General features: G+C 36.1%; 1 protein-coding gene across 8 annotated transcripts in view; it reads right to left on the reverse strand.

Annotated features, from left to right (window-relative positions):
- Positions 1-20623, reverse strand: part of AFF4 (ALF transcription elongation factor 4) — a 92973-nt gene that overhangs the window by 49953 nt on the left and 22397 nt on the right. For 4 of the 8 annotated variants that reach the window (XM_022588788.3, XM_089909314.1, XM_089909313.1 and 1 more), the window contains exons 2-6: positions 13556-13647; positions 12960-13086; positions 10013-10807; positions 7987-8031; positions 3797-3883 (exon numbers count right to left, since the gene is read on the reverse strand). In XM_022588788.3, the coding sequence (XP_022444496.1) occupies positions 3797-3883; positions 7987-8031; positions 10013-10807; positions 12960-13082 (1050 nt within the window). In that variant the 5' untranslated portion in view covers positions 13083-13086; positions 13556-13647. Of the gene's footprint in view, positions 1-3796; positions 3884-7986; positions 8032-10012; positions 10808-12959; positions 13106-13555; positions 13648-16194; positions 18810-20623 lie in introns of all 8 variants that reach the window. The other 4 variants (XM_089909311.1, XM_089909310.1, XM_089909312.1 and 1 more) reach the window with 4 other exon arrangements.

Genomic DNA, 20623 nt, shown 5'->3' on the forward strand with positions numbered 1-20623 from the left:
CAGTGGTTGAGAGTCCGCCTGCCGATGCAGGGGACACGGGTTCGTGCCCCGGTCTGGGAAGATCCCACATGCCGCAGAGCGGCTGGGCCCATGAGCCACGGCCGCTGAGCCTGCGCGTCCAGAGCCTGTGCTCCGCAACGGGAGAGGCCACAACAGTGAGAAGCCCGCGTACCAAAGAAAAAAAAACCCTACATATTTCTAAATAAAACAAAGAAGAAGTCACATAGGGAATTAGGAAATATTCTGCACTGAATGATAATAAAAACACAATATATCACCATTTGTGAGGTACATTTAAAACAGGCCTTAGAGGGAAACTGATAGTTTTATATACTTAAAACAAGAAATGTTTACAATCTATGATCTAAGCTTCCAACTTAAGAAATCAGGAGAAAAGCAAATGAAACCCAAAATAAGTAGAAAGGGACTTCCCTGGTGGCGCAGTGGTTAAGAATCTGCCTGCCAATGCAAGGGACACGGGTTTGATCTCTGATCCGGGAAGATCCCACATGCCACGGAGTAACTAAGCTCGTGCGCCACTACTGAGCCTGCGCTCTAGAGCCTGCGTGCCACAGCTACTGGAGCCCATGCACGTAGAGCCTGTGCTCCGCAACGAGAGAAGCCACTGCAATGAGAAGCCCCACGCACTGCAACGAAGAGTAGCCCCTGCTCACTACAACTAGAGAAAGCCCACGTGCAGCAACAAAGACCCAATGCAGCTATAAATAAATAAATAAATAAATATTTTAAAAAAAGAATCTTCAAAATAAGTAGAAAGAAGAAGATAATCACAGTAAAAGCAAAAATCAAAGAAACAGAAAACTGAAAAAAACTATAAGATGGTTCTTGGAAATGCCCAACAAAACCGAAAAAGGTCTAGCTAGACAAATCAAGGAAAACAAAAAGAAAGAGAAACTACAAATCACCAATAGCAGGGAAAAAAGTACTTCACTATATATCTTACAGACATTAAATAGTAAGTATAGATTATAAATTAACTGTGCCAATAAATTTGACTGAAACGAACAAAATTACCAAAACTGACGTAAGAAGAAATCAAAAATCTGAATAGCTCTATATTTAATAAAGAAATTTAATTTGTAATTTAAAACCTTCCAATATAGAATACTAGGGGTACAGACAGCTTCACTGATTAATTATATTAAACATACAGGGAAGAATTAATACTAATATTTCACAAATTATTTCAGAAAATAGAGATGAAGGGAACATTTCTTTGCTCCTTTTAAGAAGCCAGCACTATCCTGATATCAAACCAAAGACATTATTAGAAAAAACAAAACTACAGTCATCACCCACCCAACTCTGGCATCACCACAACCACCACACACACACACACACACACACACACACGGCAAAGGCCAAAGTTTGAACTGATATTTCAAAGAGAAGAATGGCCAATAAGCTCATAAAGAGGTTCAACATCATTAGTCATAAGGGAAATACAAATTAAAATCAATATGAGATACCTCTACATGCCCACTAAAATGGCTAAAACTAAACAGAATGACAATAGAAAATGTAGGCAAGGATGTAGAACAAATGAAACTATCATACACTGCTGGGAAATGGGAGTGGGATAAGGTAGGAGTGTGATACAATCAATTTAACACACACTTAACACATGACCCAGCAATTCTACTTTTTTCCATATAACTCAGCATTTACCCATAAGAAAATATAAACACAGAAATGACTGTTAGTGAATGTTTATAAATACTTAATTCTTAATAGCCCAAATCTAGAAACAACCCAAATGTTCATCAACAGGTGAATGGATAAATAAATTTTGGTATTTTCATACAACAGAAATAAAAATGAACTATGAATAAAAAGGAAAAAATTACTGATATATTCAAGAACACGGAAGAATTCCAAAAGTATATACTGAGCAAAAGAACGCAAATAAATATGCCAAAAAAGTATACACTGTATGGAGTACATTTATATGAAATTCTAGAAAAAGCAAAACTTACCTATAGCAACATAAAACAGGTCAGCCATTGTGTGCGGCCAGTGGTGGGGGTGAGGGGGACTGGAAAGGAACTTGAGGGAACTTTGTGGGGTGACAGAAATGTTCTAATTCTTGACTAACGTGGTGGTTACACAGGTGCATATGTCTATCAAAACTGAGGCTGTACATTAAATATATGTGCATTTTTTATGTGTAAACGAAGTTGACTTAAGAAAGTAAAAGAGAGGTATGGCACACATATAGGCAGATGTGAGTGATATACCTCACATCACTTACAAAAATAAACTGGGCTAAATATAAACAAAGAAAACAAAACTGCAATCACATTAAAGGAAAAATAAGAAGATATGTTTATGATCCTGGAGAAGGAAAAGCTTTCTTTAACAAGACATTAAAAAGCAAAAGCTTTATAGAAGAAAAAGATAAATTTATTCATCAAAATTAAAATCTTCTAGACCATAAAACTTAAAAGGGCTCTAACTGGGAGAAACATTTGCAGTATATGGAACAAATTATTTGAATCCAGAATTCAAACAACACAAAACAAAAAAAGAAGTTCTGCTGAAACTTATTCAGTGAAAGATGTAGCCCAAAAGGCAGAGGAAATAGGCCAATTCATCCACATAGAAGTTAAATGGACTAAAGATGATGAAGCTCACTAGCAATCTAGGAAATGGAATGCCATTTCCCACTCAAAAGACTGGTACTTAAAATAACAAATAGTGCTGTGCATGTAAGGAATAATAGAGAATACAAGTGGGAGTACTGACTAGTACAATCACTATGGAGGGGATTTGAGAGAATATATTAACTATATACCCTCAATATCCAACAACTATACTTCTTGCTCTTTACACAAAAGAAACTCATATGCACACAAGAAGGCATGAACAAAGTTATCCACTATAGCAATGTTTACAATTTAACTTGGCAACAAGTTAAATACCAATGGGAAATGGCTAAATAAAGTAAGATATACTTATAAAATGGATGCAGTTAAAAGAACTGAAATACCTCTATATGTAATATATTATCTATATATAATCTCTCTCTCTCTCTCTCTCTCTCTATATATATATATACACACATAAAATAACATGAAAAAGTCTCTAAGACCTATTGCTGACTGATGAAAAATACAGTAGACTGTATCTGTACAGAAATTAAACAAATGAGAAAATGCAAGTATGTAACAATTACATTACATGTGTATGTAAATGTATATGAAAAGACTTGTAAACGTATGTATGAAGTAGCTCTGGTGAGATGTAGGAGACAGAATATGGGGAAGACTATTATTAGGGGTCCTGCCCAAACTTTCACAAGGAGAATATATTTTTGCATTATTTGTAGAAGTATAAATTAATGTAAAAAAACCAAATCTGCTGATTTTAGATGAGCTTGGAACTGTTGTCTGAGGAACCTTTACCATATGACGTAAGTATGGTTGTTGTGTCTTCTGGAAAGGAGTTCCTCATACAAACAGTTTGGGAAGTCCTTATCATCTGTGGCCTAGAATATCATAATAGTTTGCAACAAACATTGATAGCTTCTAAGTCTCTTTCCCATGTTGCCTTCAAAGATTTTCCAAGTATCTCTCAATCCAAGTTAATCTCGATTCTATGTTCTAGTTTTATTTTCTTCATAGTAATATCACTATCCAAACTTACCTATTTATTCACTTATTTATTATCTATCTCCCACTAGAATGGGAATGGCAAGATAATTCTGAATTCACATGATTTTAGTCAAGCCATTTAGAGTTTTCTTACAGTATATAGACACACTTCATTTACTTACCTTAGTTGGAAAAGGAAATTTGGAAGGTTCGGTTTTGCATGGTGTATGAATAGCCGTTAGAGGGGGAGGCCATGAATGCGTCATCTCCTGAAATGTAATTATTACAGTTTGTTTTCAAGCAGGTCAAGGATAAAAATTACACAGCTAAAAACCAGATTTGTATTATAAATGCTGGTTTCGTGATTGCTCCTCCAAAAGTATACATATTTAATCAATCAATATTAATTAAGCACAGTGTGTGCAAGGCACTATGTATGGGGTAGGTAATAGGAAGATAAACAGTTTACACTCTCTAGCTTCAAGGAGCTTAGAGTTAAGATGGTAAGACCTGTGAACAGTTATAGAAATCAGCCTGTAATCAAACACAAAGCTAGTAAAATGCTACTGAGGAAGAGCTTGCTGTGGGAGTGGGAGGAAGGGATTAACAGTAAGAAAAGCAGCCAGCATTTACTGCGTACCTTTAATGGGCCGGATACTGTTATTTTACATGTTTGTAACTCAACTGGTCATCATAATGACATTATGAAGTAGATACCGTTATTATCCTGACTCTATGTAGGACAAAACTGAAGCACAGAGATTAAGTTACTTACTCCAGGTCACACACTTAGTAAGTAATGGACGCAGAATTTGATCCTAGGTAGTCTGGCTACAGAGCCCATTCACTGAAAGGAAATTTTGGTCAGGTGGAGGAAATAAGAAGAGAGCTATCAAAAGCACACAAGGAGGAAGACAGACAAGAAAGGCCATAGGTCTGATTTTATTCAATGCCTTCTGTCTAATCATATGCCAAGTATGTCCAAGTAGAGGTTTGGATATAATCACAATGTATATGTTAGAGAAGCAGGAGAGAGAGAGGTATCAGAATAAGGAGGGAGTGTTTTATCTCTGGCATTTAGTTCAAAGTAAGCCATCAAGTAGTCTGAGAAAATACAATAAATTAAAGGTGATATAACTTTTAGGAATTTACCCTATAGCTATACCCACACAGTTATGTAAAGATACATATTCAAGGGGTTCACACTTTTAAAAAATGAAAACAACCTAAATATCTAACAACAAAGGATTAGATTACCAGACATTCATACAATGGAACACCAAGCAGACAGAAAAATGAGAAAGCTACCTACTGAAATAAAATGATATCCACAGTTACTGTTAAGTGGCAAATACAAATCATAGTGTATATCCTCGTAAATGCTTATCGATGAAAAAATCTCTGGAAGACAGTTAACAGTGGCTACCTCTGGACAACAGAATGACTGAAGGAGGAAGAGACAAGGGCACTTGATGCAGCTTCTACCACTTGAATCTTCTGAAACAGCCACCTGCACTAAACTTGCTCTTTATCCTCTTACAAGGCTTTATTTTTTAATAGCATTTCACTTTCTGAAGTAATTGTATATAATTGATTATTTCCTACATCCTGCTCAAGAATGTCAGCTCAAAGGATGCAACACTATCACTATTATCACCACTATGTCCCTAGTGCTTGACAAACAGTAGGTACTCAATTAGTAAGCTTTGAATTAATACATCATTTTTTACAATAAACATATATTACTTTTAGATTAGAAAAACTTTTTTTCCTTTAAGTTTGTGATGGGGTTCCCAGAAACAATATGACTACAAATATCAAGAAAACATGAAGGGGGACTTTCCTGGTGGCACAGTGGTTAAGAATCCGCCTGCCAATGCAGGGGACACGGGTTTGATCCCTGGTCTGGGAAGATCCTACATGCCGTGGAGCAACTAAGCTCGTGCGCCACAGCTACTGAGCCTGCGTTCTAGAGCCCATGCACTCTAGGGCCTGTGTGCTGCAACTACTGAAGCCCAAGCACCTAGAACCTGTGCTCTGCAACAAGAGAAGCCACCACAATGAGAAGCCCGCGCACCACAATCAAGAGTAGCCCCTGCTCGCCACAACTAGAGAAAGCCTGCGTACGGCAACAAAAACCCAACACAGCCAAAAAAAAAAGAAGAAGAAGAAAAAAGAAAACACGAAGGGAATGTAGACCTGAACTTCCTTGCACGCTGTACATAGGGAAGGGAAAAGAAACAGAAACTCATATGCCCCAGGTTTTCAATGTTGGCATTTTACACCTCAAATACCAAAATACTCTCAATAGAAAATCTATTTAACTCCCTACCATCAAATGACTGAGCACCTATTACACCCAAGGCCACGTGCCAAGTCCTGCATATACGTAAAATGTAGAATAAATGGTCAGTAACATCAAAGATATAATTAAATATAAGAAAATCTAAGATTTCTTCCAGGTATTAAAGTGCCATGCATTTTTGAGGATTTAGGAGTAAAGATATATGCTCCCTTAAACTTTTTATGTACATGGCAACTGAAAAATGAATGCAATATGAGTTATCACTGTAGTCTGATGGCCTGATACAGGGGGAATAAGGATTTCAGTGGGATTCTAAGAAAAAACAGAATCTATGTATAACTGAAGAGGAAGGAGAAACACATTCCATGAAAGTTTACTTTACAAAGATGAAACAGCAAGAAAGTGTATGGCTTAGGGAAACCAGTTTGGCAAAGTGGTCAATCAATAGTGCGAGAGGGTGAAACTGGCCTGTGGACAGCCTAACATTTAAAATGTTAAATTGGCACACTATTCTTTCTAGGGGCCTTAGAGAGCCACTGAAAACTTCTAAGAAGGATATCATTTTATGAAGACAAAGGATTAAAGCAAAGAATCTGGCAGCAATACAGAAGACAGATGAGCAGGGAGACTCTGGAGACAGAAAGGCAGAGTGAGGACTGTATATTACAATTACTGAAGCTCAAAGTGGCAGAAATGGAAATGAAGGAATGAACATTTTCAAGGAATTTTCAAAGTCTACATGAAGTTTTTGTGATTAAATAGAACATGAGAGAAAGAAGTGGAAAATAACTAGGATTCTACACTTATAAGCAAGGGAGAATGGAGATACTACTAACAGAAGTTAACTCTGATAAATATGGCTTTAGACATGTTGAGTCTGAAGAAGCAGGGAGAAATCCAAATGGAGACCCAGCTAAGAAGCAATTAAGAGACACAAACCAAAACCCAAAGGAGGCCAAAGCAGGAAAGACTGAATAGCTGTCTAACAGATAAATCCCAAAGGATGGAGGAAAATCACATCAAAGACGAGAAAGAAAAGAGGAGAGGCTAGACAATGCACCATATTTAAGAGATAAGAGAAAACACAAGTGTTGCCAAAGGGCAGAGAATGTGAGATAAGAAAGGTGTGCGGAAAATAAGAAGAGTGAAGCACGACAACAGTCAAGAAAGAAAGAATGATGTTTTCTGAAGAAAAAAATAAAAATTCTTCAAAACAGCAGAAAGAACTCAAATGAAGCCTCTGATGACATGGAAGATAATGACCTTGGAGAAACAAGTTCAGCAGAATGGTAGAAGTAAAAGAGATTTTAGCAAGCTAAAGGAAGGAAGGAGAAAATAAAGTGGAAGCAGCCAATGCAAGTAGTCTTTCAAAAGTATCCATAGTGAAATACAAGTACAGACACAAAAATTCAAGAGTGTACACAAAAAATACAATTAATATGTAACTGATGCTTTTTGTCTATTGAGCCAAAAGCAGTCACTGTCACTCAGTTCACTGGACTTTCTCTTCTTCCAAAGGACAACGTTTTCTTTTCCCAACAGAAGAATGTACTCTTTGGTCATGTGTCAAGTTTAAACATATTCCATTAAACACTCAAAATGTGTAGTATTCAGAGAAGATCTTTCATCGTAGGATTTGACCAGTATATACAGATGAACTACAAAGCAAGCTATTTTCAACACAATGGTTTGACTGATAACTACTGAGATTTTTAGTACTTCAAATTATTAACCGATAAACCTGAGAAGGTACAGTTTATATTTGGTTTCTCCCTCTTTTCAAAGCAAGCTGTTAAGACTAGAGTTTGTTTTTACTTACAAAACAAAAAAACAAACCAAAAAACCCCAGCTTTTTGAGGGCAAATAGTAAACAAACCAAGTGATTTAGAACTTAAGTATGAATATAAGTAGAACAGAGTCAATTATTTTTGATGGCCATAATCAGGTTATACATGTAAGCAATCTGCTGCAGTTTCAGATACTTTGTGAAATACAAAGGGAAGGAGGGTAAGAGGGTAGCAAAGCATCATAATTAAAGAGACTAAAACTATTTTTTAAAAAACTTACTTTAAGAATTTCATCCACACAGCTCACATCACCAGAAGCAGATGCCTAAAGAAAGAGGAAAAGAAACACACATTAGATATGGTGTCATTTCTTATTAGATTTTCATCATTTGTTGCACAGCTTTAACATTATTAGAAATGAGATTTAAATTAAAGGCATATTTAGTATCCCACTACTCTAAGTCAGAACACTAATTAGAATCTTTGGACTAATTTCCTTAAATACAAATTTTCAAGCACTAAAAAAATTTTAATCACCAAGCTGTACATGACTGGAAGAACTTTATATTTAAAAAAATTTTTTTAATTAATTAATTTATCTTTGGCTGCGTTGGGTCTTCGTTGCTGCGCGCAGGCTTTCTCTAGTTGCGGCGAGTGGGGGCTGCTCTTCGTTGAGGTGCGCAGGCTTCTCATTGTCGTGGCTTCTCTTGTTGCAGAGCACGGGCTTGAGGCATGCAGGCTTCAGTAGTTGGGGCAGGCGGGCTCAGTAGTTGTGGCACACGGGCTTAGCTGCTCCGTGTCATGTGGGGTCTTCCCAAGACCAGGGCTCGACCCGTGTCCCCTGCATTGGCAGGCAGATTCTTAACCACTGCGCCACCAGGAAAGTCCCAAGATAAGATTCCTTAAAAAAAAATTTAAGGACTTTCCTGGTGGCGCAGTGGTTAAGAGCCTGCCTGCCAATGCAGGGGACATGGGTTCGAGCCCTGGTCCGGGAAGACCCCACATACCGCGGAGCAGCTAAGCCCCTGCGCCACCACTATTGAGCCTGCACTCTAGAGCCCGTGTGCCACAACTACTGAGGCTACACGCCTAGAGCCCACGCTCCGAAACAAGAGAAGCCACCACGATGAGAAGCCCGTGCACCGCAATGAAGAGTAGCCCTCACAGCAACAAAGACCCAACGCAGCCAAAAAAGGTATCTTATCTTTCTTACACTTGGATTAGAAATAATTTTTAAAATGTACTTTTTTCAGGTGAACAATTTGTCAAAAATTTAAAAGCTGGTTTATATACAACATACACCATGGTACTGAGATCATCATTTCACATAAATAACAAACAGAATAAAACCAATATTATTGAAAGATTAGTTGTCTGGAACATGCTGGACATTTTACATAGTATTTCTTAAATCTCGAAAGTTAATTTTATTCTGAAGTACAAACAGGAACTGGAGAGCTACAGTGAAGTCTAACTCTAAGGATCATGTTATATTGTTTGAAGAAAGAACAAGTTACCACTTTACTGTTCTCTTGAGAGGAGTAATTAGATGACAAATGCTACAAACAATGAGTTTCCCAAGGCCACAAGAAAGATTTTAAAATGTCCTTAAGACAGCATTTTACCTATTCCTGATCCCTTCCCCCACCGTTTTAAGCTATGATTTTCAGCTACTGATATTACTTTTTTATTGCAAAAACTAGATTAAAAGATAAAATTTCAGCTGTTTCACAACAAATGCTCACTGCTTTGGTTATTCTGAATAGCATGTTTTGGTACATAGTTATAACTACTGTAAATTTCAAACCACCACTATGCCTGGAGCAGCTGCCTCAAACCTTTAAGTGTAACCAGAGAAAAGGATCATGGCCTCCAAAACATAAAACATTACCATCTTCATTTACCCAAAAAAGTTCCAACATTCACTGCAACGAACCATGCCCACATCTCATTGATGAGTATCACAATGAGAAGAGAAGTAATTTTTTTTTTAAAACAAAAGAACACAAGATGTATTATTCCATAAAATCAAAACGAGGAAATATAAGGTATTGATAGACCATGTTTTAATTCTGTAACTGACTTGTCATTTTAATATTTGAGAACAATGAATGACATTTTCTCTACTGCTCAAGAGGGGTAGCTAAGAGCTCTACAGATTCACTTGGGAGTCAATCACAAGTCTTTCCTTAAACTTTTACATTCCTTACTATTAAGACAAAGAGACAGTTCAAGTTCAAACATAATTTCAGGGTGAATTGCTTCATATAGTTACAATGTTAAAAAGCTCTAAATGTGTGACTTACATCCAATGGTTGGGAAGGTATTTTCAGCTTGGTGAGATGAGCTTTGCTGCTGGGCTTTAGTTCAGTCATACTGTTGCCATGAGATTGGCTGCTGTAGTGTTCAGAGGACAGTTTTGGTTCCATGGATTCCTGTCCATCCATAGGCCGCACGTAGGCAGTGGGTTTCTGTAACATTGAACTGGACTTTGACATCAATGAAGGTGGGAAAGACTGATTTGAGTGCTGCCCACTTGAAAAAGGTACTCGGGAAGGAGAATCCCAGTTTGCATCAGGGTCCCGAGGTGATTTGGAACGTTGATGTTCCTTGCTATGGTGATCATTCCCATGAGACCTGGAATGACTGGAGCTTAATGAAGAAACAGCCTGGGGTTTTCCAGGGCTGGAAGAGCGTGATTTGGAGTGTTCTGATCCATGCTGGCCTTTTTTCCGGCTACTGCTCCCACCACTGCTGTATGAGTCACGGTCATGCCTCTGGCCACTGCTATTAGCGCCACTGCTGGCACCTGCACTGGCCCGCTGGCTACTGTGTCCACTCTGTAAGCCTGAGGACCGTTTCTGAGACTGAGAAGTGCTGGGTGCAGGTCCTACTGGAGTCCATTTGCTACTCTGATGAGAGCTCCCATGTCTCTGTTCAAAGAAATTTGGGTTAGATTTTTCATCTGCTGTCGGTGGTACTGTAGGCTTGGGAATTGCAACAAGCTTTGGTATAGATCTGTCTCCTATGAAATCCTTCATTTCATCGTAGTTTCCAAGCATACTCTGAATACGACTTGACAGCTTATCTTCTTTGCTAGTCTACAAAAAAAATTGTAAAATAAAATTATAAAATTAGCAAAACTAGAAATAAAAGATGCTTCTAAACTAACTTTACAAACTTCAAATGGAATGGAACTTTTCAAAAGGAAGTCTCATCTCATATCTTAAGGTTAAAAATCTCAAAACAAACTCCAAATATATATATTTTTTATGATAAAAAAATGAACTGAAAGTGAAAAACCTTCATGTTAAAACACAAATATCCTAGAGGACACTGAGAAATATACACAATACACAATTTTTTCTTTTAAAAATCCAAATTCACCAATAAATATATTGGAACAGTAGTAAAATCTTTTGAAAAGCAGGAAAATTGTGCCTTTATGTAATTAAGTTCCAAGTCACAGATTAGCCAATATGCACATTTTGGCAGTCTAGGAAAACATCATATTCCTTATAATTCAATGTTACAGTTAGAGGCAGAAATAAAAACTTAGTTAAACAAGTTATACGCAAATGACTTTTTAGAATTCCTTCTGTTACTGTGACTCAAGAAGTTAATAAAAATCAACAACAAATTAAGCATGGAAAATCCAGTAATAAAGTTTTAAATCTTGACTATTAATTCTGACCATCAAATGCTCCAACTTTTGAAGTCAATAACATACTTTAAGTTTCAAGAATTATTCTTGAATGGTAAGGTCTAAGATGTCTACAAGCTTTAGGACTCTTTTGTATTCATATACATGAAAGAAAAAAAGTTGACTGATTACATTAAAAGGGAAATCAAGACTTTGAAAGAAACAGAAAAGCCTGAACCACCACTATTTATTTTGAGGTTGGCAGGAATCAGTAATGACTTTAGATTATTTGAAAATCAGTCTGAGAGGTAAATCTACAGCAATTTATTGACAACATCAAGATCAGTCACCAAATCCAATTCATTACAATGTAATTACAAAATAAATTGTAGTATGATTCAAAGAATCTGGACCAAACTCCTGTTCTTTTTTCAAAATGTCTTTTATCCCAAAGTTTTGTGTTACACTCATAAATAATGTCAGTATAACTGGCCTTCACTGGACAATCCTTATAAGCTCTGAATAAATGGTTTTTATAGAGCTCCCAAATGGTTTCTACAAACACCAAATGTTATAAGGGTAAACACAGGATATGTCGTTACATTCATATTTCATCAGAAAAAAGTCTAACACACTCTCAATCTCATACTATAAAGCCAACAATGGTCACTAGTGCTGCAATACATAGTATTACAACTATTATACACAGTACAAGCCTTTAAATTATAATAATACTTCCAATGAAATCCAAAGCCAAATCAAACATTAGAGAGACATTTGTGGCCACTACAGCTACAACAGTCATCAGATTCAGTGTTTTATGTAATCCCAAATCAAGTACCATGATAGTTTAAAAAAAAAAAAAAAAAAAAAAGCAATTAGTTCAATTTATTGAACACGTTTGATAACATGCTTTAATCTAAATTTGATATTGTTAATTAAGCATTAAACATATAGAAAATCAGAATTTAGTATATAATAACAAAAAAAGAATCAGATTGATGCTGAAGACACATTTATTCAAACTTACTAATAATCACTGAAACTTAGTAAACTAAGTAAGCAAATGGCAAGAAATAGGGAGAAACAAAAGAATCTATGAAATATTTGTCTTTGATGTTATACCCAAACAGCCAAGGAAACAGCAGACAATGCACAGTGATTCACAAACTTTTAATTTAATTCAAGGCTCAGAAAGGTGAAATGCCTGCTCAGGGTTAGTGGTAGAGCCAGTAATACAGATATGAATGTTTGAGCTACTCCAGACCATATTTCAAGAGTATAGGGTAGCAATGGGGGTAGGGGTGGGGGGTTGTGAGGATGACATTAGGGTACTAGTGATGCTGTAGTTCTTGATTTGGGTACTAATTATGTGAGGATGCTCATGTGGTGAAAATTCTTTCATTTGTAACACTTACTTTGTGTACTTTTCTATAGTATGTTATACTGCAATGAAAAGTTTACATCAAAAAGGTATATTCTATTATGAGAAAAGGAAAAACTGTTAAAAGGTGTAACATAATAACTCTAATATAAAAACTCAAGTTTAAAAATTTTAAAAGCAAAAAATGTTATGTTACAGGGGAAAAAACATTCAACAGACAACTTACAACTTTGTATGGCTCAGCAAAGAGAGGAGAGCTAGGTGGGAAGGCGTCGTCCCCCTGCTGAATTTCTTGATTCCGCCTTTCCCGTTCTTTCATACGCAGCACATTCCGGTCTTCACGGTTCATGTTGCTATGAAGAGAAACACAACCTTTACATCACAAGAAGAAAAGGAAAAATTAAATGTTCTGTACTCATTTTGTCACTTTAACGCTTCAATCGGAGATTCCCTTTCAACTTTCAAGTAATAACAGGCATTAGTACTGAAGTTGGGTTTTGGCAACGGTTTTATCAACTAAACCAACAGTGTCTTCCACAACTATCCAGACAGGAAACATTAGCCCGGAATATTAGGGTCCACCCCACTGAAATACTTAACCTTATGAATTTTTAAATGTTCTGCTAGCTAAAAGTCAACTAAAACTTCTATATTCAGAGGGAAAGTAGTACTTAAACCCATAATTCTTAATATTTCCTATAAGCCTTCTGTGGTTTCCTCTTCAGAAATCTAGCTATTCTTTGCCATTAGAGGCATACAACCCACTCCCACCTACCACCCTCTCCCCCCAGGGTCCAGTGCTTTTCTCTACTTTGCATCTACCTTATCTTGATTTCTTTTTGTCCCAAACACAGCTTCCTTGGTGTCCATCCTTATGGCAGTTTGACCTCAGCTTTGCTGTTGCTCTAGATTCCCTAAAAAACGACATTTCTGCTCTAAATACATTAATATTTCAATTAGCACCTCAATAAATGGCAAAACTGAGGCTTTCAGCAATAGAATCTAAAATTAACTTGGGTTAGTAACAGTAGTCGAAATTGTATGGAAAAAGAAAAAGTCTTTTGGGAGAAAGGGTAAATGAGGGTGTCATTTCTAAAATCATGACAGAATGTTGTCATACTGTTGTCACTAAGAACAAACCAAGGAAAATAGTTTATTTATAGCAGCGGGAATTTTGGTTAAATAGATAATGAAAAATGTTGTCAACACACTCTTCCCAGGAGATAGATTTAATCATCTGTGCTGGTTATGTTTTGTTTTGTTTTGAAAGTCCTGTTGGAGGCCAAAGGGAAAAAACAGGTTATACTGTAGAGTATTTCCAGCCTTATGGTTCATAAATCAAATCAAATCAGAAAATTAAAGTCAATCAAGACTGGGGGAAACTATAATCATAAAATGAGAATGGACAGCAAAACCAATATATTCTTGAGGACTTTTATAAGTACAAATAAACATTCAAAGATAAAACATCCTGATTTGCACTGTTTAGTATCATGCAAATAAAGCAATTTAGTGTTTTAAAAAATGTTCTAAGTGTCCAAATGTGTATTCAAGTTCTTTCTTATATGCACAATTTTCTAATAAATTTATAAAAGAATATAAACTATTTTGAGGTTATGGAAATAGTGTGTGCTTGCTTTGGTCTCCCATCAGAACCACAAAAAGTATTTGATTCTTTCTTTAATAAATACCATAAAACATCTACACTTTGGTACTCAAAAATAAAAACAAAGAACATTTATTATCCTCCAGCACACCTGAACCAACTAATAATTGTATATCACCAACAGTCAGGTTTCAAATAGACCTCTAGGGCTATGGTGCTGCAACATACAAACTTATCTGTATCTGTTAGGTCTATGTTAACGACCGATTTCCTTATGTTTCCCTAAATTTAATTCTTGAAAGATCAGAAAACAACAGAAATGCCTTATTTAAACTATGATTTAATTTTATGTATTCAACAGCACTAAAATAATCATGCAAGAAACACGTGAACATTTACTTCAGAAACGGATGATTCCCACAACAAAATTCCTCCTATAATTCAATAATAAAAAACCTTTTCTTAAACAATAAGTCATCACACTGAATACTTCCTCTTTTAAACAAGGCTGCCAAGAAGCTCATAATGAAATTAAATGATTATAAGAACTAATATTAAGTTCTATAAGCTTATAGAACTATAAGCTTATAGAACAATAACTTATATAGAACTATATAAGCTTATAAGAACTAACATTCTAGTTGTAGCTCTTATTCTCTAATTTTTTTCTGATTTGACTTACTTTCACATCTAATATGTCAGTTCTATTTTTTTCTCCTGTGTCTTTCAACATCAGTATCTCTGCCTAAAATAAAGTTTTCCCCAAAGCAGTAATTCCGGTAATTCCACTTGAGCTGCCCTAAAATTATTATGAAATTTAAGTATGACTCAATTTGAAGTATATCTCTGTTTGTAGAGGCAAAACGATATTCCTCAGGACATCTGCAACTGTACTGAAACAGGATTCAGTAAAAAATAACAAATTGGTGTATCACAACAATATGTGACTACTAGATAAAAAAATTTTTAAAAGAAAATTAGCAAGTAGAAAGGAGGTTCTCCATCTAAGATTTTTAATTACTTAAGGTACATTGTTTAAGTACCCATCCGGTACTTATTTTAAGTTGATATATTAATGACAAATTTTTTCTTCCCGTTTTACTGAGGTATAATTAATATACAGCACTGTACAAGTTTAAGGTGTACAGTATAATGATTTGATATATATCATGAAGTGATCATAACAGTAAGTTTAGTGAACATCCATCATCTCATATAGATACAGAATTAAAGAAATAGAAAAAAATTATTTTTCTTGTGATAACTAATGATTTACTCTCAACTTTCATATAAAACATACAGCACTGTTAATTTTATTAATCATGTTGTACAGTACCTCCCTAGTACTTATTTATAACTGGAAGTGTGTACCTTTTGACTGCCTTCATCCGATTACCCGGACCCTGACCCCAACCCCCCCATCTCTGGTAACCACAAGTCAGATCTCTTTTTCTGAGTTTGTTTTTGAAGTATAATTGACCTCCAACACTATGTTAGTTCCTGTTACACAACATAGTGATTTGATATTTCTATAACATTTGAAACTGATCACCACAATGAATCTAGCTAAAATATGTCACCATACAAAGATAGTACATAGTTATGACCATATTCTCCACACTGTATATTTCAAACCCTTGACTCATTTACTTTGCAGCTGGAGTTTGTACCTCTTAATCTCCCTCACCTGTTTCTTTCCTTCCCCCCAATCCCTTCCCTCTGGCAACCACCTGTTTGTTCTCTGTATCTAAAACTCTGTTTCTGCTTTGTTGTTTGTTTGTTTTTTAAGATTCCACATATAAGTGAAATCATACAGTATTTGTCTTTCTCTAATTTATTTCACTTAGCATAATACCTTCTAGGTCCATCCATATTGTTGCAAATTGCACAATTTCATTCTTTGTTATGGCTGAGTAATTTTCCATTATAAATATTTATAGATCACATCTTCTTTATCCATTCATCTACTGATGGGAACTTCAGTTGCTTCCATATCTTGGCTATTGTAAATAATGCTGCAATGAACATAAGGGTGCACATATCTCAAGTGTTTTTGTTTTCTTCAGGTAAATACCCAGGAGTGGAATTGCTGGATCATATGGCAGTTCTATTTTTAATTTTTTGAGGAATCTCCATATTGTTTTCCTTAGTGGCTGCACCAATTTACATTGCCACCAACAGTGCACAAGGGTTCTCTTTCCTCTACATCCTCCCCAACACTTTTTGTTTTCTTTTGATAATGGCTATTGTGTGTGAGGTGACATCTCATTGTGGTTTTGATGTGCATTTCCCTGATGATTAACCATGCTGAGTATCTCTCCTGTGCCTCTTGGCCATCTATAATGTTTTCCTTGGAAAAATGTCTACACATCCTCTGGCCACTTTTCAATTGGGCTGTTTGTGTTTTTTATGTTGAGCTGTATGAGTTCTTTTACATTTTGGATATTAACCACTTATCTGACAGAGCATTTGGAAATATCTTCTCCCACTCAGTAGGCGGCCTTTTCATTTTGTTGATCATTTCCTTCACTGTGCAAAAGCTTTCTAGTTTGACACAGTCCCATTTGTTTATTTTTGCTTTTGTTTCCCTTGCCTGAGGGAATATATCAAAAAATATTACTGAGACCAATGTCAAAGAGCATACTATGTTTTCTTCTAGGAGTTTTATGGTTTCAGGTCTTACATTTAAGTCTTTAATTCATTTTGAATTTATTTTTGTACATGGTGTTAGAGAGTAGTCCAGTTTGACTCTTTTGCATATAGCTGTCCAGTTTTCCCAACACCATTTACTGAAGAGGCTATATTTCCCTCATTGTATATTCTTGTCTCCTTTGTCATAGTTTAATTGCTCTTGTACGTATGAGTTCATTTCTGAGCTCTCTGTTCTGTTCCACTGATCTATGTGTCTGTTTTTGTGCCAGTACCATACTGTTTTGATAGCTGTAGATTTGTGGTATGGTTTGAAATCAGGGAACATGATACGTATAGCTTTGTTCTTCTTTCTCAAGACTGTTTTGGCCATTCAAGGTCTTTTCTATTTCCATACAAATTTTAAAATTATTTGTTCTAGTTCTGTGAAAAGTGCCACTTGTATTTTGATAGAGATTGCATTGAATCTGTACATTGCCTTGGGTGGTATGGTCATTTTAATAACATTAATTCTTCTAATTCATGAACATGTTATCTCTTTCCATCTATTTGTATCATCTTCAATTTCTTTCATCAGTGTCTTATAGTTTTCCAAATACAGATCCTTTACCTCCTTAGTTAGGTTTACTCCTAGGTATTTTATTCTTTTTGATGCAATTGTAAATAGGATTATTTTCATAGTTCATTGTTACTGTATAGAAATGCAACAGATTTCTGTATAATAATTTTTTATCCTGCACCTTTACCGAATTCACTGATGAGCTCTAGTAGTTTTTCGGTGATGTCTTTAGAATTTTCTATTTATAGTATCATGTCACCTGCAAACAGTGACAGTTTTTACTTCTTCTTTTCCAATTTGGATTCATTTCTTCTTCTTACCTGTTTGCTGTGGCTAGAACTTCCAATACTATGGTGAATAAAAATGGCAAAAGTAGACATCCTTATCTTGTTCCTGATCTTAGAGGAAATGCTTTCAGCTTTTCACCATTATGTTGTTAGCTGCAGGCTTATCATATACAGCCTTTATTATGTGGAGGTATGTTCCCTCTAAACCCACTTTGCGGAGAGCTTTTTATCATAAATGGACACTGAATTCTGTCTGAGGCTTTTTCTGCATCTATTGAAATGATCATATAATTTTTATTCTTCAATTTGTTAATGTGTATAACACTGGTTTTCAGATGTGGAACCACCCCCTTGAACCTCTGACATAAATCCCACTTGATCATGGTGTATTATTCTTTTAATGTATTATTGAATTCAGTTTGCTAACATTCTGTTGAAGATTTTTGTATCTACATTCATCAGTGATACTGGTCTGTAATTTTCTTTTTTTGTGTTGTCTGTGTCTGTATCAAGGTAATGCTGGCCTCAAAGAATGAGTTTGGAAATACTCCTTCCTTTGCAATCTTTTTGAACAGTTTGAGAATGATAGGTGTTAACTCTTCTCTAAATGTTTGGTAGGATCCTCCTGTGAAGCCTTCTGGTCCTATACTTTTGTTCGTTGGGACTTTTTAATTTTTTTTGCGGTACGCGGGCCTCGCACTGTTGTGGCCTCTCCCGTTGCGGAGCACAGTTCCAGACGCACAGGCTCAGCGGCCATGGCTCACGGGCCCAGCCGCTCCATGGCATGTAGGATCCTCCCGGACCGGGGCACGAATCCGTGTCCCTTGCATCGGCAGGCGGACTCTCAACCACTGCACCACCAGGGAAGCCCGGGATTTTTTAAATTATTGATACAACTTCATTACTGGTAATTCGTCTGTTCATATTTTCTATTTCTTCCCAATTCAGTAAAATTCAAAAGTTTTAAATGAAATCCTAGGGACAAAAAGAAATGCAAAGAAATATCTGCAACTTTAGTTGGTTGGTTGCTGGTAAAGATAATGGTGTAGTAATTTTATTGCTACAAGACTGAACAAATAAGTAAATGTAAACATCCTGAAACTTTTAGGGAACCAGGGACGTTACTATGAGGAAACAGATACAAATATAGAGTGGAATAAGGAGAAAAAGAACCTTTGGGGATTAGGAAGTAGTACTATGAACTCATGCTTATATTAAAAATAAAATAAATTATATCTAAGTATATATACACACATATACATATATACACACACACACATATGGTGTCTCTAGCTCCATCCACTGAAAGAGTCTAGAAGCAGTGACAATATTGTAGAAAGAAGCACCCTCAGCAACCAAATTTTGTTTTCTAATATCATTCCCTGCTAAAATGAAATAGGACTTCTTGGGGAAATAGTGAATTCCAGAGTTATAGCAAGGAAAGTAAAAAGTGAGCCTAAAGTATCTTGTTGTAACAGTAAGAAAATGCTCAAAAACAGATGGAGACATATCAAAAGGACACAAGATCCAGCTTGAAGGGGCTCTCACTGGTCAAATTTTAAAACATGGCCATCACAATGAACAAGCAACAGAATATAACAAATTGAATAAAAAAAGAATCCCCGAGAACTATACCCAATATCTTGTAAAAATCTATAATGGAATATAATCCTCAAAAAAGCCAGAATCACTATGCTGTACACCTGAAACTAACACAATATTGTAAATCAACTATACTTAAAAACAAAAGAAAAATCCCTGAATCCGCAGAATAATAGCAAAGAATAAAATTAAAAGACAAATAAGTCAGGGAGCAAATGTACTTCTTCATAGAAGAATGCCAACTAATAAATGTAGGAGAAATGAAAGAATTAAAAAATTGCTTTTCTGCAGCCACTAAAGTAATAATTAAGGCAAAAAACATCAATGGATGCTAAAACCATTGGGTAAAAATTTGGGAGGCAATGGAATATTCAGTATCACCCCCACAGAATATCAAGTATAAAGAAAAAAATCTTTGAAGTAGAGAAGTAAACACTACCCATAATCAAGTGATCAGACTTATATCAATAATGGGGCAAACTGACATCATGTGCCTTCTAATGTGATGCACTAAAGACATATCACCACCTCAGTATTCTACCTGCTAAAAATATTTAACCTGAATCTAATCACAAGTAAGCAGACAAACCTAAACTGAGAAACATTCTTCAAAACTGGCCTGGACTCTTCAAACAATGTCAGAGAACAAAAGGAGAGACAAACAGACATGGGCAGGCACTGGAGATTATGTCTATATTCTACATTCAAGATGACACAACAGGACTTCCCTGGTGGCACAGTGGTTAAGAATCCGCCTGCCAATGCAGGGACACGGGTTCAATTCCTGGTCCAGGAAGATCCCACATGCCGCAGAGTAACTAAGCCTATGAGCCACAACTACTGAGCCCACATGCCACAACTACTGAGCCCACATGCCACCACTACTGAAGCCTGAGCACCTAGAGCCCGTGCTCCACAACGAGAAGCCACTGCAATGAGAAGCCTACACACTGCAACGAAGAGTAGCCCCCGCTCGCCACAACTAGAGAAAGCCTGCGTGCAGCAATGAAGACCCAATGCAGCCATAAATAAATAAATAAGAAAGAAAGAAAGAGGACACAACTAAATGCAATGCATGATCCTTCATACCCCAGACCCTGGATCTGAGAAGGAAAAAATGATTGTGAAGGTCATTAATGGAAAACTTGGGAAATTTTTAATATGATTGGTATTTCAGATAATCATAG

The sequence above is a fragment of the Delphinapterus leucas genome, chromosome 3 (assembly GCF_059928025.1).
Source record: "Delphinapterus leucas isolate spDelLeu-1000000601 "Yukka" chromosome 3, BTC_Dleu_Yukka2, whole genome shotgun sequence".
Classification (NCBI taxonomy): Eukaryota; Metazoa; Chordata; class Mammalia; order Artiodactyla; family Monodontidae; genus Delphinapterus; species Delphinapterus leucas.